This window comes from Panicum virgatum, chromosome 3K (assembly GCF_016808335.1).
Source record: "Panicum virgatum strain AP13 chromosome 3K, P.virgatum_v5, whole genome shotgun sequence".
Taxonomy (NCBI): Eukaryota; Viridiplantae; Streptophyta; class Magnoliopsida; order Poales; family Poaceae; genus Panicum; species Panicum virgatum.
Window position 1 is genome coordinate 54531362 of NC_053138.1, and position 22948 is coordinate 54554309.

The following is a 22948-nucleotide window of genomic DNA, read 5'->3' on the forward strand; positions in this document are numbered from 1 at the left end:
GGATCGAGGCTCGACCAATCGGCAAGATCAAATCCGAGCAAGCAGTTCTATTCTTCACCAACATCGTCTTCAGGTTCGGGATCCCGAACTCGATCATCACCGACAACGGCACCCAGTTCACAGGCAAGAGGTTCTTGGCGTTCTGTGACAGTTTCCACATACGTGTGGACTGGTCGGCTGTGGCACACCCACAGACGAACGGGCAAGTGGAGCGTGCCAATGGCATGATCCTCCAAGGACTAAAGCCAAGAATCTTCAACAAGCTGAACAAGTTTGGCCGGAGATGGCTCACAGAGCTACCCTCGTCATTTGGAGCCTGAGGACGACCCCAAGCAGAGCCACGGGCTTTTCCCCGTTCTTCCTCGTCTATGGCGCCGAGGCCATACTCCCCACTGACTTGAAATACGGATCGCCAAGGCTCAAGGCATACCAAGAGCAGCAAAACCAGCGACCTCACGAAGACTCGCTGGACCAAGTGGATGAGGCTCGAGACGTGGCGCTCCTCCACTCTGCGCGCTACCAGTAGTCCTTACGAAGGTATCAAGCGCAGAAGGTCCGGTGCCGAGACCTCAACGAAGGGGACTTGGTGTTGAGGCTTCGACAGGACAACAGGGGCCGCCACAAGCTCTCACCTCCATGGGAAGGACCGTACATAATTGCCGAGGTGCTCAAACCTGGCACGTACAAGCTGGCAAACGAAAACGGCGAAGTCCTCACCAACGCTTGGAACATACAACAGCTACGTCGCTTCTATCCTTAAAATTTCAAGCTATTCGTACATTGTTCATACTCGCATTTTCAATTTTCTGAAATAATAAGAAAGTACGCTTTACTTATTACTTTTTGGGAACCATCCGGGCCCTCGAGGGCTAGGATGCGCGCTAACACTGAGGTACGCTCGGCTTTCCCCTCGGCAAAGCCGAGCCTCCCTCGAGGGCTACTACGGGGGGAACCCCCGAACGTCCCCAAAAAGTTGCTAATGTTTTTCGAAATATTTCCGTTTTGACCCTAAGCTTCTCGTATCCTTGGAAAAAACGGAAGTGAGGCGTAAGCAACTACGGTACGGGGCTGGCCGAGTCGTGGGGCCGCCTACGCCTCCTGGATACAGCACACCCCTCACCACCCTACGCCTACGTTGCTTATGAACGCAAACTTCCTCGCAGATGTTTATCTAAGTCGCATACGAAGAACACGGAAATAAAGTAAAGAAATATAGGCTCGAACGCACAAGGCCTCGACGGGCCACACATTCAAATTACGAAAGCAAATCTCTTATATTCATAAGGTGCGATTACAAGGCATGACTATGATAGATTCACTAATCTATTTACATGGGCTTCGAGGCCCAGCTTTCCTACAGGCTACCATCCCCCCTTGCGGGCCCTCAGGGGCGTCGAATTCGGCGATGGGAGGGATGTCTGCTTCGAGCTTCTCGGCGAGGACGGTGGTGAACTCCTCCGCGGCCGTGTCGGCTTCGTCCATGATAACCGACGCGGCGTCCGCATCAGCATCATCGGGAACGACGTACCCCGACGACACCCTCTGGAGGTCCATGAGGTAATGCGTCGAGGCCACAGCGAGAGCTCGCAGAACGCCAAGACGGAAGGTGCTCTTGGCGTGCTCGGCAATCCGGCTGCCTAGCGCGCGTAGGCGGCTGATCACCGAACTGCCCGAGACAGCACCCTCCCCTCGAGCTCTTGACACACGCTCACGGCGGTCTGCTCTAGCTCAGCAAACTCCATCTGTGCCACCGTGAGCGCGGTGTCGACCGCTTCCTTTGCCGCGGTCTCGTCCGCCACCTTCTGCCTCAGCTCTGGGCAAAGGAAATCAACGTCAGCTACGAAAAGAAACAAATCAGTGAAAACTCGAAGGTACTCACCCGTGATGTTCCTTTGCGCCTCCTCCCTTTGGGCTCGAGCGGCCTCTTCGAGCGAGGACATGGAGGCTTCCTTTTCCTTAAGGGTAGCCCCCATGTTTTGGAGGGCCACCTCCTTCTCTTCGAGGGCCTCGCCCTGTCCCCGGAGGGTCCCAGTGAGCGCAACCACGGCCACCTCCTTGTGGAGGAGCTCGGCCTTCTGCTGCTCAAGCGTGGTGCTGAGGCGCTGCAGCTCGGCGCTCTGCGCCTCAGCCTCCCGAGCTCTTTCCTCGAGCGCCGTCCGAAAGCGCTGCAGCTCGGCAGCTTGCGCCTCGGCCTCCCGAGCCTTCTGCTCCGCTGCAACCCTCTGGGCATTCCGCTCATCAGTGACCCGCGCCGGCTCCTCCTCCAGCGCCTGCTGACGCGCTCCCAGATCCGCCATTTTCGTATTGGCGTCGATGTTCTTGAGCACCAGCTCGGCATTGTGCTGACCGAGCTGGCTCATCTGGGAGTACAGCCGGGTCATCTCGGCGCTCTTTTCGCGCGAGATTTCCCTCAGCTGCTGCAAAGGGGAGGGCGTGGGTCAAGACACGTTAAAACTAAACCGAATCCGAGCAAGTTTCGGGGGGAAATATTTACCTGGCTGACCTGGTAATCCGCATTCTGGTGGAGCTAGAAGACGCGGTCGAGGGCTTGCAAGATCTCGCGACCGACACCCATATGCTTGTTCCAGGCTTTCTCCTCCTCTTGCTCCTTGCGGAGGAACTCCGAGGGGACCCCGGACGGGACAATCGCCCCGAGGTGGCCCCCCTCGGACGTCCCCGCCTCGAGCATGCCCGCGCCGGCCGACGCGAACTCGGCGATGTGCGCGGCGGCGCTTGCCGCAGCAGTGGGGTCGATGTCCATCGAGTCCCCGTACTCCTCGCTGCTGTCCGGCAGCTCCACCACCACCGTCGCGCCCTCCTGTGCTGTTGGCACGGGCACTACCGCGACGGTACTCTCGTCCCGGGCCTCGGTGGTCTCCGAGATAGGGGCTCCTCCCACCCCTGGCGCCTCCTGCGCCGTCTCCTCCTCTGCGACACCCTCGCCCTCGGCCCTCGGGGGCTCGTGGACGAGGGTATCCTCCTCTGCTTGACCGGCAGGGCGCTCCTGCGCGCCCCCGCCAGTTTCTCCTTCCGTATCTGGTCGGGCGGCACTGGCCACGTCGCCCTGACCGGCCTCAACTTCAATGGCCGCCTGGGCGGCGCCACCGGCACTGTCCCGGCCGATCTCCTCGGCGTCGTCAGCCCGAGCAGCCGCTTCGGCACCGCTCTGGCCGGCGTCGCCCTCCTCCTGTGCCCGCACCTGCTGCGCCGCCCGGGCCCCTCGGGCCAGGGCCTCCCGTAGCCTCGCAGCCGCCACCTCAAGATCCACAGCATGCGAGGGCTGCGGCGCCGTGTGCGGCGTGCTGCGTGCCCCGGTCTTGAGAGCCTTGGCCGGGGCAAGCTGCACCGCATCTTTGGGAACGACCCCAGGGCTGGAAATCAAGAGACACGAGTTGAGGACAACAGGATCGAGAAACCCACCAAACACGCAACAAAAATGAAACCCAAATTACTTACCCAGATCGAGCACTCATTCTCCACTTCCTCGTGGCGCTCCTTCGAGCCCGGGGCACCGTACCGCCCCTCAAAGACTACCCCGAGGGCGCCCCCCTCGTGTCAGCCTGGTGGCTCGAGGCTGCCAGCACGGACGACTCCTCGCCCGCCGCAGCCTCGTCGCCACGGATCAGCACCTGGGGCGCGGGCGTCTCCCCGCCGGCCGCCGGCGGGGATGACTCCCTCTCTGCCCCCTCGAGGGATGGACGCGCCGAGGCCGTGGCCCTTGTCTCTTCTCGCGCTGCGGGCGCCCCCTCGTCATCATCCCACAGATAGAACGGCGGGGGCCTCACACCCGCACTTTCCCCGTCGCTCCTCAGAGCATGGTCCTCGGCATCCGAGGCCTCCTCCTCGTCCTCCTCCGAAGACTCGGGCGTGGCGGGCTGCGGCTTCCCCTCCACGCGAGCGAACTTGCACGCCTTGTTGTGTCTCGCCGTCCTCTTCCTCTTCCTCTCGACCTTTGCCTCTGCCGCGTCCTTCCGCCTTTTCATCTTCTCCGCGTGGAGGCGATTGATCAGACGTTGTTCCGGGAGCGGGGGCTTCGAGATACCACTCGTCAACCCCTGCAAAGCATGCCCAAGATGGAATCAGGAAAAGAGGGCTACACGACGCACGCAGAGTTCGAAGCCAAAACTTACCAGAGAAATGTACCCCGGCTCGGGGCGCATCTTGATCCTCCAAAGATCCTCGGGATTTTGGGGGAAATCTGCCACCGCGTACTTCGCTCTCCGGGCGGCGGTGGTGTGGGGGAGGAGCTTGCTTGACGTCCTCGAGCCTTCAACCCGGCTCCCGGGAGTGAGCTGGAAGATCGGTAGGGCCCTCTCCACGAGAGGGATCACCCTCTGCTGATGGAAGTTCGCGATGACGGCCGTCATCGTCAACCCCTTCTTCGCCAAACGCGTCAGCGCATCGGTGAGGCCCTCGAGCTTGTCCTGCTGCGCTTGGGGCGACACCCCCCAATCCCACTTCGCCGGTCGCTCCCGGAGCACCCGGTTGGTGAACGCCGGGAGCGCGCCACGGAAGTTCCGAAGGTAGAACCACCCTCGGCTCAACCCGGCGTTGTTTGTCGTCATTCTGCTGTGGATGTAGAGGTTTCTCCGGGAGTGGCGCACGTGGAACGTCAGGCCACCGGCGTGTGCAAACCGCCTCGGCTGGCCCCGCCCGCTCTCGACAAAGAGTTCGCCGCGGAACAGGTGGATCCAGAGATCCCAATGCACCTCTATCCCGAGGTAGGCCTCACAGACGGCGACAAAGACCGCCGCCTGCGAGATGGCGTTGAGGCTGAAGTTGTGCAGCTCCGCTCCATAGTACTCGCACAAGGCCCTCATGAACTTGCTGACGGTGATGCCGAAGCCTCGTTCGTGGAGGCGCATGAAGCTTACGACGTAGCCCTGCGGGGGCTTCGGCTCGGTCTCGTCCGGGTGTGGGGAAATCCACGCCGGCACCCCCGCGTCGGGGTTCCGCGGCAGCAGCCGGTCGGCGACCAGCTGCTCCAGAACCGCGACGGTGGCGGAGGACTTCCCCCACGGCAAGGGCTCCTGGATGTCCGACATGTCTTCGATTCGAGGGAGAATGTGGGAGCAAAGGCTCTGGGATGGCTAAGGTGCTCTAGTTTTCTCTCTTTCTCTCTTCTCTTCCTCCTTTCGCTCTTGGCTGCGGGCTCAGGATGCAGGGGAGGCAGAGAAGGCGAAGCAGGAAGGAGACGAATGGCCAGGTGAACCCAAAACACACACTCTCTCTCTTTATTTTTATTCACCATGACGGGCGCAGCCGCAGCCGCGGCCCAAATCTACCGCATTGAATGCGGTAGATTTTGCTATCACTGACGGCTGGGCCCCACGACCGTGGAGTCTCCCACGCGCGCATGCGGCAATAACTGCGGCACGGTAACCGGCGGGCACGGCGCGACTGTTGCGCTATCCCATCCATCAGCCGCCGCCCACGCCGCTTCACTTACCCGAGGCTGTCGCCTGAAAAGGCGCGCCCTCACCGCACCGCACAAATCGGGCCACGTCGCCCACTACCAGCGGAAGACCCGCGCGCGTGACTCGCGAATTTGCGACGTTTTCGAATCAAGACGGAATATTCCTTCGGGGGTTTCTTTACCCTCGAAGGAATCGCATTCCGAGGCCTTACTGATCAGGGGTTCGAAGCCTGGCCCTTCAGGGGGTTCGACAGGCGCCCCAGATCGCCAGAGTCAGGGACTGTAGGGATGTGCCATACAAGCTACCCTCGAACACGGAGTTCGAGACATCCTACGCGGTGTTCAAGGCCAGTCGAGGGTGCCTAGAAGGGGGATCCCATCGAGGGAGAGCTTCGAGCCCTCGGACCCTATCGAATGGGTCCGAGCCCCGCCTAGCGAACCTTCGCAAGCGCTTTATGTGACGTGTCTATGGACCACGAGCCGACCCCTATCGAATGGGGCACGGACGTCCGCTTGAACAACCCGCTAATAGCTCACTGAAGCAGCCATGGCTCACGGCCCGGGCATGGTTAGCATGGTGCGTTTCACCCCTCCTCCCTGCGGAAGGGCGACGAGGGTCGTAATCGAAGTCGAGGGTTCCCCTGAACGCCTTCACATGAGCCTAGGCTCGGGGGCTCACCACGGTTCAAACCACACCCTCGAATAAGTCAACAACCTTCAATTGCGAAGCTCCACGTGTCTAAACAAACCCTCCGCTGTTGGCGTACGCTCCCCTGATGGTTAAGCTAAACACCGAGCCACTGTTCCAGCACTAAGAACGCCGAGGCCGGCTGAAAGAGTGCCAATGCCGGCTGAAAAAGACGCTGGACGGCCACCCCAGTAAAGCTACCCAGTGGGACAACGTTTATAGCCCTTGGACGAGCACAAACTCTCCTCCAAGGCCTCGGGGGCTACACCCGCGGGTGCGCTGACGCGCCCCCGCGGAGGAGACTTCACGCATATTCGAGGGTCGTAACTCTCTGTTCTCCCCTATACCCTCGATCATCCTCCCCATAGAGGAGAAAGGGGACTTTATTGCTCAATGCAAATAAAGATTACAAAGGGTTACCGGCGCGAAGCCATCGAAAGATACAAACACATTGCCACCTACGTGGCAATTTTCCCTGTCTTGGGGAGGAATGAATGACGAAGAAAAGCACCGAGCCCCTGGCTAATGCAATGGCCAGGCTGCTAGGGATGCGCGGAACAGCCCGCGGACCGCACGGGTCCAGCAGGACGCTTTCCTCGCAAGCCTTCTTCTAGCGTCTCCTCCACCGAAGACCATACGGGGGGTCGAGCTGGCGGACAGCGCCCTCCGCACCGTCTCCCCGAGAGCAACCTTGTCGCGGGGGGGGGGGGGACGATGCGAAAACAACCACCGGACCTGGCGCCAGCGCCACGGAACAGACGTCTCCATCCCCCTTCAGGCTAGGGGACATCGCAGGAGCAGGACCCCACGGGCCCAATGCTCTTCTGCTGATCCCACTTGACCTGAGGGATGGAGCGCATGCCCACTCCGGTCTTCCCCTACCGCTCGCAAGCATTCTTCTAGCACCAAAAGCCTAAAAAAGCCAGGCCACCCCATCTGGGGACCGGCCACAAAAAGGCAAAGAAAACATTCCAAGAGTTGGGTAATGCTGGAAAAAAGAGCTGGGAGGTTGGAAAGGAAAGGGAACCCCACGACCCTTATTTATAGCTTCACCAGGCACCAAACTTCAAAGCTCGTCGAAGAGCGGAGGCTTGTGCCACCCGTGACGACGCGGCGCTCCATGAGCAAAGGATGTCCTCGGTTACCACACCGAGACACGACCGAACGAAATAAAGCAAAGCTGAGCCCCTGGACGCTAAGCAGCGCAGCATCGGCTCAGGCTGACCGGCATCGAACGGCACGCCACAAAGCAACCAGGGAAGCCAGGGCCAAGGCCCTGAGCACGGGACAGCGAGACGAAAGCATCCACTGCCGAGCAGCAGGCACCATCGTCGCCCTGGCCCCCCCTTAGCGTGCGGACACGTCTTGTCCTTTAAATAAACAAACAAAGAGGCGCGCGCCTCGAAGTACTCCCCCCACGGGCGTACTACCCCGACCGGCGTATTGTCACATCTGCCGGGCTGGCGCTCAGGTGCGTCAGGCGGGTGCGCGGCATCGACTGATCACGTCAAAGGGGAAATCGTCGAATCACCCTTTGGCTGAATCCATTGACTCGGCCAAAGCCTCGGGGGCTACTATCGGGTACCACAATTAGGGACGCCCTAATCGGGGTACTAAGACCGCCTTTAAAAACGCAAACACCTGATAAGGCAACTAAGCCCACGAAGGCCCACGACCTGCTTCCCATTCAGAGGAAAGAAAAGGACTCAAAGAAGCCCAGCGTGCGGCCCATTCACATCCCCCTCGAACCCGCGGAACGATCTCCGCCTCGCTCGAGGGTCCCTCTCAGGCCCACTGGGCAATCTCCGCCTTGCTCGAGGGTAGCGGATCTACCCTCGAGCAAGTGACTCATCTCCGCCTCGCTCGAGGGTAGCGGACCTACCCTTGAGTAGGCGACTCATCTCCGCCTTGCTCGAGGCCACCCCTCGGCACAAGGGACAAACAGCCCCGCCGCCCAACCGCTCGCCGTACGAAGGCATTAAAGGCCAGCCGCTCCGCCACGGCTCAGAGGAAAGGCGACATCAGGCCGCCACTCCCACAGTAGATGTGACCGGGGTCCCATCCGCTGACTCTGGTCACCACTCCGCCATCCCAGACGCTGTAGCAGCACCTTGGGACCTGCGACGCAGGACAAGACAGGCTCGGTACTGCTCCCGCCGACCATCTAGACCCGCCTCCCACTGGGGAAGGGGTCCGGCGACATCACAGGACCGACCAAGAGGGGCACTCAGATCACATGGATGGAGTCCCGGACCTCCCCCCTTTAGGAGTCCGGGTCCCCCACGTGTCCCCCGGACCTTCTGGTGTGCACACCCGCACTCCGACTAGGGGGTCCGGGGCCGTCGCGCGCCACCACTACCACGGGCACATGCAGGACCCTCATTCGTAGGGCCCACCGAATGCCACCACGCCAAGTACCATGCACCAGCAATGACTACGCTGCCTGCGGGGGCTGGCAGGACGACCACCGCAATCTTCACATGACCAAGGACGATATCTAGGATGACTGTGACGTGCGCCGCCTTCTCACAGTGTACTTCCTACAGTGTCCGACCACTGTACCCCCGCAATTTAGGGGAAAACGATGACTTCCGTGCTCCCACTCATGTACACCGCCCCTCCTTACAACTATAAAAGGAGAAGGTGGGCTTCCTTTAGAAGAGGCTGGCTGGTCTCCTTGGTCACGTTGGTCTTTCGCTCTCTGCCTTCTCTCTCCAAGAGGACGTTCAGGGACTACTGAGCACTCATCTCAACCGACTCCACTCCTAGCAGAGACTTGGGAGCTTCCCTCCCTCTCTCGCCTCGCTTGTATCCCCTACTACAAGCACTCTGGGTGCAAGATAATATAGTGCCCTCGCACACCCCCTTTGCTGGACGTACGGCCCCGCGGCCGGAACCAGGATAAACCATGCGTTACTGTGTTGCCTCTTGCATCATCATCTGGGACGAGAAAACACGCAACATTCACTAGTTGGGATCCGGGCCCCCGGGTCGGGACACCGACATCTATCTATATTTATATTTATATCTAATCTAATACTATAAAATCTATGAAACAATTGAAATCCTTTTTCATCAAAATTAGACTCACCATATTTCTCACGGAGGTCCCATGTGTTGGACCAAAAGTTTGACGAAAAAGAGTATAGACCAACGAAATTGATAGAAAAAATGTTTATTTTCACCAAAATCTTAAGGGAAAATTCGATTCATGCCACCACAACTCCGTGAAATTGGGTTTCACGTTGAAAATCATGCCACTCAATGGCATGGATTTCAACATGAAATCCAACTTTGTGAAATTGTAGTGGCATGAATCCAACTGACCCAAATCTTAATACTTTTTACACTAAGCATTCATCTATCCATCTTTTGTATCTATATATTACTTTCCTTTGGTATACACTGTACTTTCTTTTACACATGCACTCACTCATAATTCGCCTCGTTATTTATTTTGGAAGATAATATTTGACATCATTATTTTATAGAAGGAAAAGAAAGACGTGCATTATTTTGGGAAGGAAAGAAATGACATCATTATTTAATGGAATAAAAAATTAAATAGTCAAAATAGGCACTTTGGTCCTTCAATTTTGCTCTAAATTTGGCCCCTCAACTTTCAAAAAGATTAATTTGGTCCCTCAACTTTTGTTTTTAGGTCAAATTTATCTCTATACTGATGTAATCCTCCATAATAAGTCATCTTTACCTTTGGCTATTTTCTCTCCTCACAATTTGTATGTTTAGCAGTGGTGCAACAAGTCAATCAAATATGTACATGATATTCTTATATGACGTAGAGTAAATTAAATACGAAATGGCATTTCAACAAATACGAGCGACATCAAACCAGTAGACAGAATAATAGATCTATTGTGACCTATTATTGATTAATTACAACTATACAATAATGGAAATTGAGTATGAAAAGGGACTAAAGGTAAAAATAAATTTTCACATCTATCTCATAGTATTATGGAGCATCATATCAATATAGAGACAAATTTGACCTAAAAATAAAAGTTGAAGGATCAAATTAATCTTTTTGAAAGTTGAAGAACCAAATTGACCCTTGAAGCAAAATTGAAGAACCAAAGTGGCTATTTTGTCAATTAAATACGTGCATCTTGGCCTTGTTTAGATGCAAAAATTTTTGGGTGTAAAATACTGTAACACTTTTGTTAACTAGGGTCAAAAGATTCGTCTCGCAAATTATAGACAAACTGTGTAATTAATTATAGACAAACTTTATCTTGTATGTGCGGCAATTTATATTTTATATGTGTGGCAACTCAAGTGTATGAAACATTGTGTTTTGTGGCAACTTATGTGTATAGTATATAGCAGCTTGCTATCTGTGCAAAATATTTTCAAAATATATACAAGTGTGATCTTATTTTGACCGTCTCATCACGTAGAACACAGTGGTGCAATCGATATTCAAAACGGAGCTCATACGAAAGAAATAAAATATTTTTTAAAAAATTATGTTATAAAAAAACTTAATGTAGTATATTTTTATAGATCAGCACGAAAGCTGAACACAGATTTGACATGACAACGCTACGCATGTGTAAAAGCAGACGGGAATGGTGTCGCGCGCTGCGCCAGCAGCTGGCGCAGCGCGACCGTCGCGTCGCGCATTAGCGTTGTCTAGAGGACGCAAATAATCGCAACGGGCCGAAAACCCAACACGTCGCGCCCAAAACCGCCGACCAAGGCTCACACGCGGCGGCTCCTTCCAAACCCGCCCCCTCCCTTCTCCCTCCTCCCGCTCGCCGCCGCCGGCGGCGGCCGGAGGCCCGAAGGCGCATGGGCCAGGCTCTGCGCCGCGCCTCGGGCCGCGTGAGGCCCCCTACTCCGGCGCCCTCGCCCCCGGCGAGGCCCCCTCCCCCGCCTCCGCCGCGGGCGCCGCCGGCGGCCGCGGGCGGCGCGCCCACCAATGGCGGTAAGGCAGCTTCCGCTTCTCCGGGTTTCTCTCCTCCCGCTCTAGCTTTGCTCGCCGCGTTGCTATATCGCGCGACGGCGCGGCGCCCTGCTTCCGGACCTCCGATTTTCCCTAGGTTCTTGGTCCACTGGGCCCGCATTTCCTTTGGTTAGTAGTCTTGACAGTATGATGTTGTTGTGGATTGAAGTCTGCTCTACAAATTGAGGGCCGAGAGTGGTATGCTGCGGCAATTTTGGTTGCTTAGGAAGCTAGCTCTTGATCCTCGACCCCTTCTGTCATGTCCTGTGTCAAGGCATTTAATCAGATGTGGGGAAATGTATGCTGATGGTTAGAACAAGACACCGGTATCTTGGGCCATGGTGATGTTACTTGTAGTGTTTACTGTTCAATTGGAATTTGATTTGTTTAAGCAGGTTCACTGAACCTAGTGTGACTATTAAGTTGAGTTGTATTTAATTTACAACTGCGAATTCCTACTGGTTACAGATAGCTTTCGAAATTGAACTTATGCACAGAGTTATCACATCACACTAGTATTTTAGAAGATGGAAATGTATCATACTGTTTTGTATTTCCCTCTTAATGAAAAACATGCTTAGGCACGGTCGCTAAAAAACCATACTGTATTGTATGATATATATTTTTACTGGATACAGCATAATTTCTACAGTTCCTCTAGTTTTTAGCTTAGCAAGATGCTGTATGGTCTAGTGTTCCACCAGAACTCAGTGCAACTATTTATTCACAGATCACAAATCATATTGATTTAAGAATCTGATCGGTTGTTCTGCTTGATGGCTTCTGTTGATCTGTAAATCCTTTCTTATTTGATTTTTCAAGGTGTGAGCCCCATACACCCTAGATTATACAAGGTGCCATATCCATGCCTATTGTAAACTCCACTACAACAGTCCTCTGTTTTGTGCCCTGCAGTACAAGTGTTGACATAATTTCATTCAGTTCAGTGCTGAATCCTGCTAGATATGGATACCGGTGTCAAATGTGTAATCAAAGAAAGGAAGATTAAAACAGCTAAGAGTAGACAAGAACTGGCATCTATCTAATCTGCACTCCTGAATATTTTAAATTGATTTGCGCAAGCAGTGTTATCATACAAAATAGGCATTAGACACCTTTTAATGTTTATGGACGTGACAACCAGTGCCGAACTAGCTGGTAGTCAAGAGCATAAATTTTGAGATTTAAGATAGTGTTTGATCCACGTTGTAGTTGCATGGCATTTGATATCTCTGTGTTGATGCTTTGAAGAAAAAGATCATTGTTTTTTAGATCAAAATCTACAATACTGAAACATTTGTGTGGGTGATTGGGTATGAGTTTTAACTAATCCCATTTTAGTCGTCTTTGGATAAGGTTTATTTTAGTAGCTATAAACCAAGCCTTCATATACCTTTTTTTTTGCAGCATAAATGATTCCATTTTGTTAACTGCAAATAAAATCTTCAATGAAACCTTTTACTGTAATATACTGAGGCATCTGTTTACTGGTTTCATAAGCCAGATTGTTGTGGTCTATTTCTTTTTTCTCACCAGTCTTTAACTTTTTGAAGTGTTTCGCGGATGTCACAGAGCCAACAAAAAATGCCCATGGTGTAGTTGAGGAGCGTGATCCAAGTTACGAGGAGATGCTTAAGCACATGGTTGGGAGAATCACTACTAAGCCTGGAGGAAAACCAGAAATGGGTGACGTAAGTCTTCTAATTCCAAAATGCTCTCCCTTTGTTAATAAAATGTTAGATGAAGGAATGCTTGCAACCATTATATGTCCGAATCATGAAAGCTCTATTATTCCTTTTCAGATACTGATATAGTAAGTATGTGCTCTTCTTGGTGACCTTTATATGAGAGAAAACATTGGCCAACAAATGTTTGAGTTGAACAATACTGTAGTCGTATGAATTGAAGTAGCATGTTGTCCGCTTACTCCAAACACTCATTTCAGTGGAAACATTTTAACAGAGGTTGCTATGTTACAGGCTTCCGTCGTACAACGGTATGACAGGCCTCTCCCAAAGGTCAGAACATCAAAGGCTGACCCTGGGCAAAGCGGGAGCAGGCAGCTACCATCAGGAGCCCTGAACGTCCAGCACATCCAGGAGATCATCCAGCTGTACCAGGGCAAGTCCAGCACCCACAATGGTCCCATGAGCGTGGACGACATCGCCTCGAAGTTCAGGGTGGAAGCCTCCGTCGTCCGGAACATCGTGCAGTTTGTCTCGTTGCCCCAGGACGAAACCGCCCAGAAGAAAGAGGACTTCTGAGAGTCCGGGTGGCCCTGCTGCTGACGCTAAGCCTTTTTCTTGCCCCCAAGTTTCATAGTGCCTTTATGTTTTTGTTTGTTGTTGCTCCTCCTCCTGCTGAGATGAGATGATGGAAATCAAAATGTGTCGTGTTTCCTTACCTGAATAAAGATGACAGCCTGCGTTTTTTTTTTACCCCACGGGCTTGTCATTCTTGTCATGGATATGAACATTGGTCTGGTTTATACTTAGTCTTCTAAAAGAACTATGAACTACTGGAGATCAGTGTCAACAATCAAAAGCGTACAATTGTAACGGTGGCTTAAATACTTAATGTTGCTTTTGCACCCCCTTGTGAGATTGTTGCGTTTTGCTTTCATGCAGCTTCTCTACTACAGGTGGATCAACCCATATGGATATCCTCCTTATAAAAAAAACCATCTGGATATCCTAATAATCTTTTAAATTTTATTATAGTTGCAACCCTGCCAGAATAGTTTGGTCGGCGACACGGCAGCTTTGCCGGACGCCTTTGAATCTCACTCTTTCTTGCTGATCCGCGCCCGCACGAATCTCGACGCGCTGGCCCATTTCGCGGGTCGCCGGCGCGCCACACGAGCGAGCCCCGCCCGGCCGCCCCGCTCCCCCTCCGGATCTCGGGGCTTTCCAGAATCGCCGCTCCGGCCACCCCCCAGCCTCCGCCGGATCCAGAACCTTCCAGAACCCTGCGCCCCGCCCTCCTCCCCTCCGCCGGATCTCGACACCCCTTGGCGGGCGCGGCGCCGGCCGCAAGATGGCGGTGAGTGAACCCCTCGTGGGGGGATTAGCAGCTTTCCGCAGCTGCCGCTGCGGCGGCCGCCCAAGCTTTAGCGGCGTGGAAACACCACCATTCGGGAGTTGTTGTCGGTGCCCGTGCAGCAAACCACTCGATGTTTTAAGCTCTTTATCACATCTTGGCACCTTGCGGGGGGCGGTTTTCCCCTTTCCATTCTGTTGTTCCTTTTCGATCAGCATCTGTACATTCCCGTGATTATGGTAGGCTCTGACAATCCGGTGCACGGAAATGCTGCTAGTTATCAGGATACTGGATTCAGGACTGCTTCGATGTGTGATCATGACTTCTCGCTAACATAACGTAATTGCTTACTGCTTGTCTTCTTTGTTTCTTTCATCTTGCGATAGGCTGTACAAGAACCAGTGCCCCTTGGAACTGCTAGCCGCAACGGCATCGCCTCTGAGGAGCCTAAACTTGTCGTGGCAGAGAATGGGAAGACGGTTGATGTTCAGGACAAGGAAGTCTGCACGGAAGGCCTCTGCTCCATAAGTGCTTATGATCAGTGGACGCCTCTCTCTGTCTCGGGGCAGCTTCCAAGACCCCGCTACAAGGTCCTCTTTGGCTTTGTTGACCGCCTGCTGCTTTCACTTCTGCACATGTCACGACCTGTTGCGCCTTGTTGATTCTGATGTATTTGTCTGTGATGGTTGCAGCATGGAGCTGTTGTGGTTCAGGAGAAGATGTATGTCTTTGGTGGCAATCACAATGGCCGTTACCTTGGCGACATTCAGGTAGGTTGGATGCCTTGCTCGTCTTACAGAAGATTGTGCCTCTAGGTGTTGTATTGTTGGTAGTTGCGTTTACAGTTAGGAATTCTTGTGGACAACGTGAATTGAGATGTTATAGAGTCATCACCTCAATGGTTTTCATCTTACTTACAATGGCATTGTTAGGTTCACCTCAATGGTTTCAGTCTTATTTACAATAGCATTGTTAGGTTCACCTCAATGGTTTCAAGCTTACTTACAATGGCATTGTTAGGTTCTGGATTTCAAAAGTCTTTCATGGTCAAAGCTGGAAGCTAAATCACAATCAGGACCTTCAGAATCAGCTGAAGCGGTTTCATGTGCTGGTCATTCACTGGTAACCACCAAATGCTCTGTACATGTGCATTGAGCGAAATTGGTCGATTCCCAATTGGTTAGCTTATAACTGTATAGTGTATTCGCATCTGGCTTTAATATCTTCCAGATTCCATGGGGAAATAAGATCCTATGTCTTGCAGGACATACCAGGGAACCTACAGAAAGTCTCAGTGGTTAGGCTAATATTTCTCTCTTTTTTTCCTATTCATTTCTCAGCGTATTCGTTATACTTTTAGCATTTCTTATACAATGTACTTTTGACAGTTAAAGAATTTGATCCACAAACATGCACTTGGTCAACCTTGCGTACTTATGGAAGCTCACCGGTATGATTGCTCTATCTGTATTTTATCGTTAGAAAGCTTCTAAAGTATTTGCACATATTACCTTACCTGAAACTTGCTTCATGTATTTTCCTAATCTGTGCTGGTATTTTTCTATTTACTTTAGAGCTCATGTGGTGGTCAATCAGTGACTCTTGTTGGCGATACATTGGTTGTGTTTGGCGGTGAAGGTAACGGGAGATCTCTTTTGAATGATCTTCACATTCTTGATCTCGAGACCATGACTTGGGATGAATTTGCGACCACGTAAGTTCTTTGAAGAAAATATGTTTTCAGTTGGTTAACGATATTAGTAAATTTTATATGAAATAATTTCATTTTTATGTTCCTGGTCCCTACTGGATAGGAATACTCAGCCTTCCTGTACATGTTGAACTGCTTTCTTATAAAACTGTGGAGACCCAAACTTGAAAGTGACACAACAATGCTGCTGCATAGTTTAGCTTGCAGTTGGTAATTACACTTGGTCTAGGACATGCAATGAAATTTGTATTATACTTGCTCTGCTTTGAGGTGCAGGACAAATATCTGACTTTGTAAAACTGTGCTATTGCTCTTCAGAGGTACTCCTTCTCCAAGATCAGAGCATGCTGCTGCTTGCTTTGCAGAGCGGTATCTTCTGATATTTGGTGGGGGATCTCATTCTACATGTTTCAGTGACCTGCACGTCCTCGACACCCAGACAGTGAGAATCGATTCTTTTCGCTAAAGCTGGTAATCATTTTGGGAACAAATCATTCACTTTGTTACAGATGGAATGGTCAAGACCAGAGCAACAAGGTGTTACTCCAGAACCAAGAGCAGGCATGCAGGTGTAACTATTGGAGAATATTAGTTTATTACTGGTGGGGGAAATAGTAGGAAAGCTAATATTGAGATATCTTACATGTTTATTGCATTATGATTTTTTTTGAAACCGAGGCTTTACCCCATTTCCATTAATGAGAACGGAAATAACACATTATGATTTATGACACAAATGTACCTTCTTCTGTACATTGTCCATTTTCCTTGTTTAGACTTTAGACCAGACATTTTTTGATGAATGTAGCTGCCTACTTGTTACTTGTCTATCTTTTGTGTGCCAAATCATCTTCTTTTCTCTTGGAGCTGTTCTTTGAATAATATCATTTGGCTTTCTACAAAGTATCATAAAATAGTTCCATCTCACGTGCTCCTAACCACTGCAGGTGTCTCGGATACTCTTGTACTTAACATGTCTACTTATGAATGGTCAGTTGTCGCTGGTCTTGAGGCCCGTGCACCCCCAACAAGTGAGGTGAGCTCATTTATATTCTGAGTACTCTATCCATATGAGGAAAAAAGTTTCTTGGGTTGCAAAGTTGAAATTGCAAATGAATCAACATCACCATATATGGATTTAAGGATCTCATGACGGTGAAACTCAGCTGGAGCAAATTTCATTAGTTGCACTACTTTAGTTAAAGACTCTTACTGTTACTAATGTTAAGGGGCTTCTTTATCACAGGGCTCGAGTTTAGTAATGCACACGATTAATGGAGAAAATTTTCTGGTGTCATTTGGAGGATACAGTGGGCGTTATAGTAATCAGGCATGCTTCTCCATGAGCACTCTACTGTTTCTTATTTCCCTGTGTTTAGCTGAGCAATTATTTTTTTTTGTTTAGGTTTATGCCCTCAAGGCAAGTCTAAAACCAAGTGTCCCATTTCCACAAATAAACGAAGCTGGGACAAATGGCATTGCCCTCGTACCCCCCATATCTGAAGCAGCAAATTCTAGTAGGAAAGTCATATTTGAAATCGAGGAACTTCAAGATAAGGTAATGTTCGGATTCATAAATATGTTTTCTATTCTTTTTTTTCCTCTTAATAATTTGTGTGCCCGAACACAATTGCTGGATGGTTTTCTTGGCCTATTCATTAATAACATATGCATTTTTTCCCCAACTTTTCAGCCTGGCAATAAGGCAGATACCAGCAAAACCGCAGCACAAGTAGTTAAGGGTGAAAGAAACCAAATAGAGGACAAACTTAACCAAGAGCAGTTGCAGAGTCTTCGCCTGAAGCAGGAACTAGCTAATGTGGAGAGAAGAAATACAGAACTTACTGAGGCAAGCTATATCACACTTACCAAATTGCACAGAAAATGTCAATTTATCAATATTGTTTCCTTGTAGTGCTACCGCTAATGCTAAAGTGATGCTCTATTTACATGTTGATCTCTTTGCCCATGATCTCTGTAGAAATTTCTTGTGACTGCCCATTTAAAACTCACAATATAAGGCTCAGCTAAGTATTATATAAAATTTATTTTAAATTGATGCAATTCAATGAAGTTATAGGTTGCTATTTGTAACACCCCGGTGTTGATTTTGGTGCTAATCCTGTGATTAATCGCTAATCATGGCTTAGTAATGTCTTTAGCTTGATCATGATCGTCAATAGTACTCAACTCTAGCCGAACGGTGAGCACGTTTTTCTCCGTAATCCAAACTCTGAATCAAATTTTGCCCAATATCAAAGTGGTAGAACTAATCTTCTTCTACAACTTCTATTTTGGCCGAATTCCAAGTTTCAATGGAAAATTTTGAGTTTTGGGCAGTTAAAAGTGGAATATGGAATTATTGATCGTGTCTGGCCGGGACCGGTTAGACCGGTATGGGGCGCCGGTTAGACCGGCCATCTCTCCTGTTCTTCTTAAGCGGCGGCGACAGTGCCGGCGTCGCCACGCGTCGCCTCTCCGGCGAGTCCCAGCGCCGCTTAAGCCTCTGCAGCCGTTCCAGTAGCCAATCCCGTTTTGCCTTCGTCGTACCCTTGCTCGCGCCGCGAGCGCAGCAAGCAAACCCTAGCGCCGCCGCTCGCCGTGCCGACCATTCCGTCGCCGTCTCGCCGCCATTCTTCGAGCCCGAGCCCTCCCCGAGCCGCTCCACCTTACCCCGCACCTCCACAGTCCCGCCCCGACCTCGATTGGGCCGTTACCCGGCCGGAATCGAAGCCGCCGCCGCCGACCACCCGAAACCCGACCGCTGGAGCTCCGCCCTCTCGTCGACGCCCATTCTCCGCCCCTCGAACCGATTCTAGGTAGTGGTGGGATTCCCCTTGCCCTACTCGACCTCCCCGACCCTTTTCCTCTTTGGTTTGTGCGCCACCGCCGCCGGGAACGCCTCTCGCCGGCGTGCGCCGCCGCCTGCTCGTCATCTGCCGCCCTGGAGCGAGCTCTTGTGCTGCTGCCGCGCGCACGGGCGCCGCCTTCCTCTGTGGATCGCGTTCTTGCCCTCCCTTGCCGCCGCCGTGCCCCTCACCGGCGGGAACGCCGCCGCCGGGCCGCCGCGCTGAGCAGAGCTCTACTCTGCAGCCGGTGCCGCCTGGGAGCGGTCTAACCGCTAGGCAAGACCGGTTGGACCGGTATAGTCCGGTCTAACCGGTGTAGTGGACCGGTCCAACCGGTCCACTGTTCAATCTTGTGTGCTGAAACTCCCACAATTCATAGAAATTCGTAGAAAAATCCTAAAAAGGCAAAACCAGTTTCTATAGTTCCAGAATTTCATGCTCTATCTGTTAGAATCATGAGATGGGTAGTTCACACTCTTTTGCTAGGTGGTTTTGCCTATGCTTGTTTGATAGTCGCTAGGGTTTAGAACATTTCTTATCCATTCCAGAGTTAAGCCTGATCTGATTAATTGTACCCTCTCGTCTTCTTTGATGGAGACAATGCAGGCTAAAAGACATTTGAAGCAGGAATCCATCTCAGCACTGAATCATCCCTTTGAACCATAGTTAGGGCTGTTGTTATCCGTTTTATCCATGCATTCTTGTATGTTTACTGCATTGCCTTGCATCATTTCATGAGTCTCATGCATGACATATTTTATTCGTATAGACGCTGAAACCGAAGTCTCCTACGAGCTGATTGCCGAGCCGGTCCAGGAGCCTTCCGCAGGAGAACCGCAGCCAGGAGAAGTTGTTGATCAAGCTCCCGAAGAAGTCACTAACCCTGCTGACTTGCAAGGCAAGCCCCGGAGCATAACCCTTACTTTAAATTTACAAAGTGTTATTAAAGTATGTACTTGTGCATTAAGTTTCTAGGAGTTGTATGGAACCCTAGATGCATAATCCTTAGATTACTCTAGTGTCTCTACTAGTATGTGCAGGACGATAGCACTGCTACGCGTAAAGAAGATTCGGTAGAAGACGGGTGATATCTTGTCACCCGCGAGATATAGGGTTGTTATTTCAGAAGGTTATGGAAAAAGAGTACTGTATGATTGAAAGTGGAGACCGGGTGGAGGAAAGTTGGACATGACTATGGAATAAAGGAAAAACCGAGACTCCACCTGTGTCGATTGAGGACCGTACCGTTGTTGGCATTACTGATCGAGGATTGAACAGTCCTAACCACATGCCGGGAGTAGGAGGTAGTCGAAACCGGTAAGCTAATTACCTAAATTGCGTCGAACTCTGATTCTCGACCTGCGGGGCTAGGTAGGGATGACCAGGGTTCACCAAACCGTCAGTAACCGGTCCGGTTCGGTCCGGACTGGTTCCGGTTTGGTCCGGTATGAAACCGGTCCAAATTCAAAATTTAAATTTGAATTCAAAAAAAATGAAAAATTCTCAAAAAATTCCTAAAAATACTTCAAGGTGCGACGAATCTAATGGTGTCAAATTTTCTTCAAAATTCGTTCATTTAGTATAGTTTGCGGGGATTTGATGTTAAATAAAAAAACGTGCATACAAAAGTATACAAATACAATGTAAAAGTAGTACAAAAGAGGGTTGAAGGGTTCATTTAGACTAAAATATGTTATACAAACATTTATTTAGTATACTTTGCGGGCATTTGAATTTAAACTAAAAAAGAAAAAAAATTGAATTTGACCGGTTACCAGTCAAACCGATCGGTTACCAGTCAAACCGGCCGGTAAACCGGTACGAACCCGTTGAACTGTACCATTTGAATTTGACCGGTTTCTACCGGTAACCGGTCAAACCGGTCCGGTAAACCGGAACCGGAGGCCGGCGGTTACCGCTAACCGGTCGGATATTTTAACCCTGGGGATGACGGATGGTGTAGTCGTCCACGGGTTCACCGGGTGTTCGCTGTGTGGGGCTCATCATCCGGGTGCTGGCGGGCTTGATTCAGGCTTCGGGGTAATCGTGGGAATGGTTGCTCGGTGTGACTCGACGGGGTCGCACTTGGCGTGTGAGTTAGGTCCACCTTGCAAGGTTAAATCGGATCGATTCGCCGTGACTCGCGGATATGAGAACCTTGATCTCTCTGTCACATCGTAGTAAAGAAGTAGAATGAGACTGGAATGGAAATGTTGAGTTGTATGTTACTAAAATATAATATGATCAACCATGTATGCTCTAGAGAAATAGGCGAACCTAGTCTGTAGCTGTCAAATCAATTGGAGCTAAAATATTGAAAGTAAGGATTCAGTATTAGTATTTTTTCCGCAAAACAACTCCAGAGCCAAAGAGCTTTGCATGTCTAGGTAATGGGCTAAATATACCCATAGACGGGTAAGTCTTGCTGAGTATTAGAGTACTCAGGGTTTTGGTTGTACCCCTTCTGAGCAGACTGTGTTCTGAAAGACTTCGAGGAGATCTGCGCGTCTTGGATTGGTCAGCCTCTTCCTCCGGGTTGGACTGTCGAGTGGGTTCTGTCTTCTCCGTGAAGTGCAGGCAGGTGAGCCTCACATCAGTGGGCAAGATGTGAAGCTCGTCTTTTGTCATCGACGTTATCTACCGTATTGTATTTTCGAAGCTTGTTTCAAACTTGTTATTTCCACTGTGTTTGAACTCTGATATTTGAAATGTAATCCTGGATTGTAAAACTTTATTGTAAATTATTTCGGAAGCCTGTGTTAACTTCTGTTGTAAATTAATTTGAACTCTGCTTTTGCTCGTAATCACCTGTGCTCATCTTTTGGCGAGAGTTCCTGTGTAATCGATCCTGGTTACAGCAGGCAGTCTGGGTGTACTGGTTGAGTGCAATAACTGAGGATTAAACTTAAATGGTGGATTAGTGCACTTGATCGGTATTATTTGGACCGTTCTGTGACACTATTGCTGTGAATTTGTCAAATACTTGAATTGAGCTCTTAAAAGTGAAATCACGAAATACATATAATACACATACAAGAGAAATTGCAATGCTTGATACACAGCATCCACTGAGGAAACATGCTTTTCATTTCTCAGTGATCAATTTACATTTCTGTGCAAGACTCTCTGTTATGCAGGAGCTCCACTTAGTTCGAGATCAAATTTCTGCCGAACAAGAGAGGGCTTCCAAACTTGAGGTAAAAAACATGTTGGGCAGGATCTGAGCTAATGCTATAGCGCTTGGTCATTGTAGTACCTTATGCCACAATATGAATGGTTTTAGACAACATAGGGTTGCTTTGTAATTTATCTTTTCCCTGAACTAACAGGGATAGGATAGGTTAATTAGACCAGCTCAGTATAATCAGGAACAAACAAATTCGATTATTTGTCACAGAATTGTGTTCCTTGCCACTTTGCTTATATAACTGGCGTAATAGAATATAACCATTATAACTTTGTCCTTTACACAAAAAAGAAAGAAAAAAAATAAACTTGGCTATTTTAAACAAAACAATGAAGGGGCCCTCACAGTAATCAGGTGAGGCTTAATTATCAGTTAGTGCCCCTTTTAACTCTGACCTGAAAATTATACAATTTATTTGTGTCGTCTTTCATGTGCTGGTACGACCTTGGTATTGAGATAACAATAACATGAACCCCGTTTGCCCAATTGACAGGATGAGGTTTCAGAGATTCAAGAACAGCTACAGAAGATGGATGCCCTAGAAAAGGAGTTTAAATTGCTTCGTGGTGAAATAGACTCTGGGTTTGACACAGCAGCAGCAAGTACAAACCAACCGCCCGGTGGTGTGGGATTCTGGAGGTGGAGTGGATGACTGTGGGCTGGAGTGTCGGAGAGAAGATACATCTGGCGTTGCATTCATTTGATTTTGTCATTTCTCAAAATTTTGATGGAAAATACAATATGAATCCTTGGACTCGATCGGAAGCATATATATGGTTTTACAGGCAAAGAACAGACTGTAAGCAAATCGCAGTCCATCAGCTGTGCAAAGCGTTGAATGTCAATTTCATGTGTAGCCAAGTATTTCTGGGTACTGCTTGTCAACATTTTTCATTCCGTTTGTCCTCTTCATGGCAACGATCGGTATTGTGACATGGTTATTTTAGGCCACTTGAGCATTCTCTTTGGTAAAGAAAAATATGTTTTGGGTATTTCTATCGGAACATGTTTTCAATATCCAATAAATTTGACATGACTTTTAAGACAGTACATTAGATTTTTCTTGTTTCCAAATTAAACATTTTCGAA

The 22948-nt window shown here is 50.0% G+C and overlaps 2 protein-coding genes across 4 annotated transcripts; both read left to right on the plus strand.

Moving 5' to 3' along the window:
* Positions 1 to 10793: 10793 nt before the first annotated feature.
* On the plus strand, positions 10794 to 13663 carry LOC120699687 (leiomodin-2-like). Of its 3 annotated transcripts, none has more exons than XM_039983717.1 (3): positions 10794 to 11055; positions 12637 to 12764; positions 13053 to 13663. In XM_039983717.1, exons 1-3 carry the CDS (start codon positions 10920 to 10922, stop codon positions 13335 to 13337), a joined length of 549 nt encoding a protein of 182 aa, XP_039839651.1. In that variant the 5' UTR covers positions 10794 to 10919; the 3' UTR covers positions 13338 to 13663. The 3 variants fall into 3 exon arrangements, with proteins under 3 accessions (XP_039839651.1, XP_039839652.1, XP_039839653.1); XM_039983718.1 differs by having other exon boundaries at positions 12646 to 12764; positions 13053 to 13511; XM_039983719.1 differs by having other exon boundaries at positions 10946 to 11055; positions 12627 to 12764; positions 13053 to 13511.
* A 150-nt stretch (positions 13664 to 13813) lies between these two features.
* LOC120699684 (acyl-CoA-binding domain-containing protein 6-like) lies at positions 13814 to 22733 on the plus strand. The gene is made up of 15 exons (XM_039983714.1): positions 13814 to 14115; positions 14499 to 14702; positions 14805 to 14882; positions 15133 to 15234; positions 15343 to 15409; positions 15501 to 15562; positions 15687 to 15826; positions 16142 to 16265; positions 16347 to 16392; positions 16771 to 16859; positions 17070 to 17153; positions 17229 to 17381; positions 17517 to 17672; positions 21810 to 21869; positions 22353 to 22733. Exons 1-15 carry the CDS (start codon positions 14110 to 14112, stop codon positions 22509 to 22511), a joined length of 1530 nt encoding a protein of 509 aa, XP_039839648.1. The 5' UTR covers positions 13814 to 14109; the 3' UTR covers positions 22512 to 22733.
* Positions 22734 to 22948: the final 215 nt, after the last annotated feature.

What these genes read in the sequence shown, in the direction of transcription:
- LOC120699687 (XM_039983717.1), top strand. Translation starts at nt 10,920, where the DNA reads ATGGGCCAGGCTCTGCGCCGCGCCTCGGGCCGCGTGAGGCCCCCTACT. An exon ending in CGGCGCGCCCACCAATGGCG is followed by an intron (nt 11,056 to 12,636) that starts GTAAGGCAGCTT and finishes AGTGTTTCGCGG; the next exon opens with ATGTCACAGAGCCAACAAAA. An exon ending in GAAAACCAGAAATGGGTGAC is followed by an intron (nt 12,765 to 13,052) that starts GTAAGTCTTCTA and finishes GCTATGTTACAG; the next exon opens with GCTTCCGTCGTACAACGGTA.
- LOC120699684 (XM_039983714.1), top strand. An exon ending in CATGTGCTGGTCATTCACTG is followed by an intron (nt 15,235 to 15,342) that starts GTAACCACCAAA and finishes AATATCTTCCAG; the next exon opens with ATTCCATGGGGAAATAAGAT. An exon ending in ACGTCCTCGACACCCAGACA is followed by an intron (nt 16,266 to 16,346) that starts GTGAGAATCGAT and finishes GGAATGGTCAAG; the next exon opens with ACCAGAGCAACAAGGTGTTA.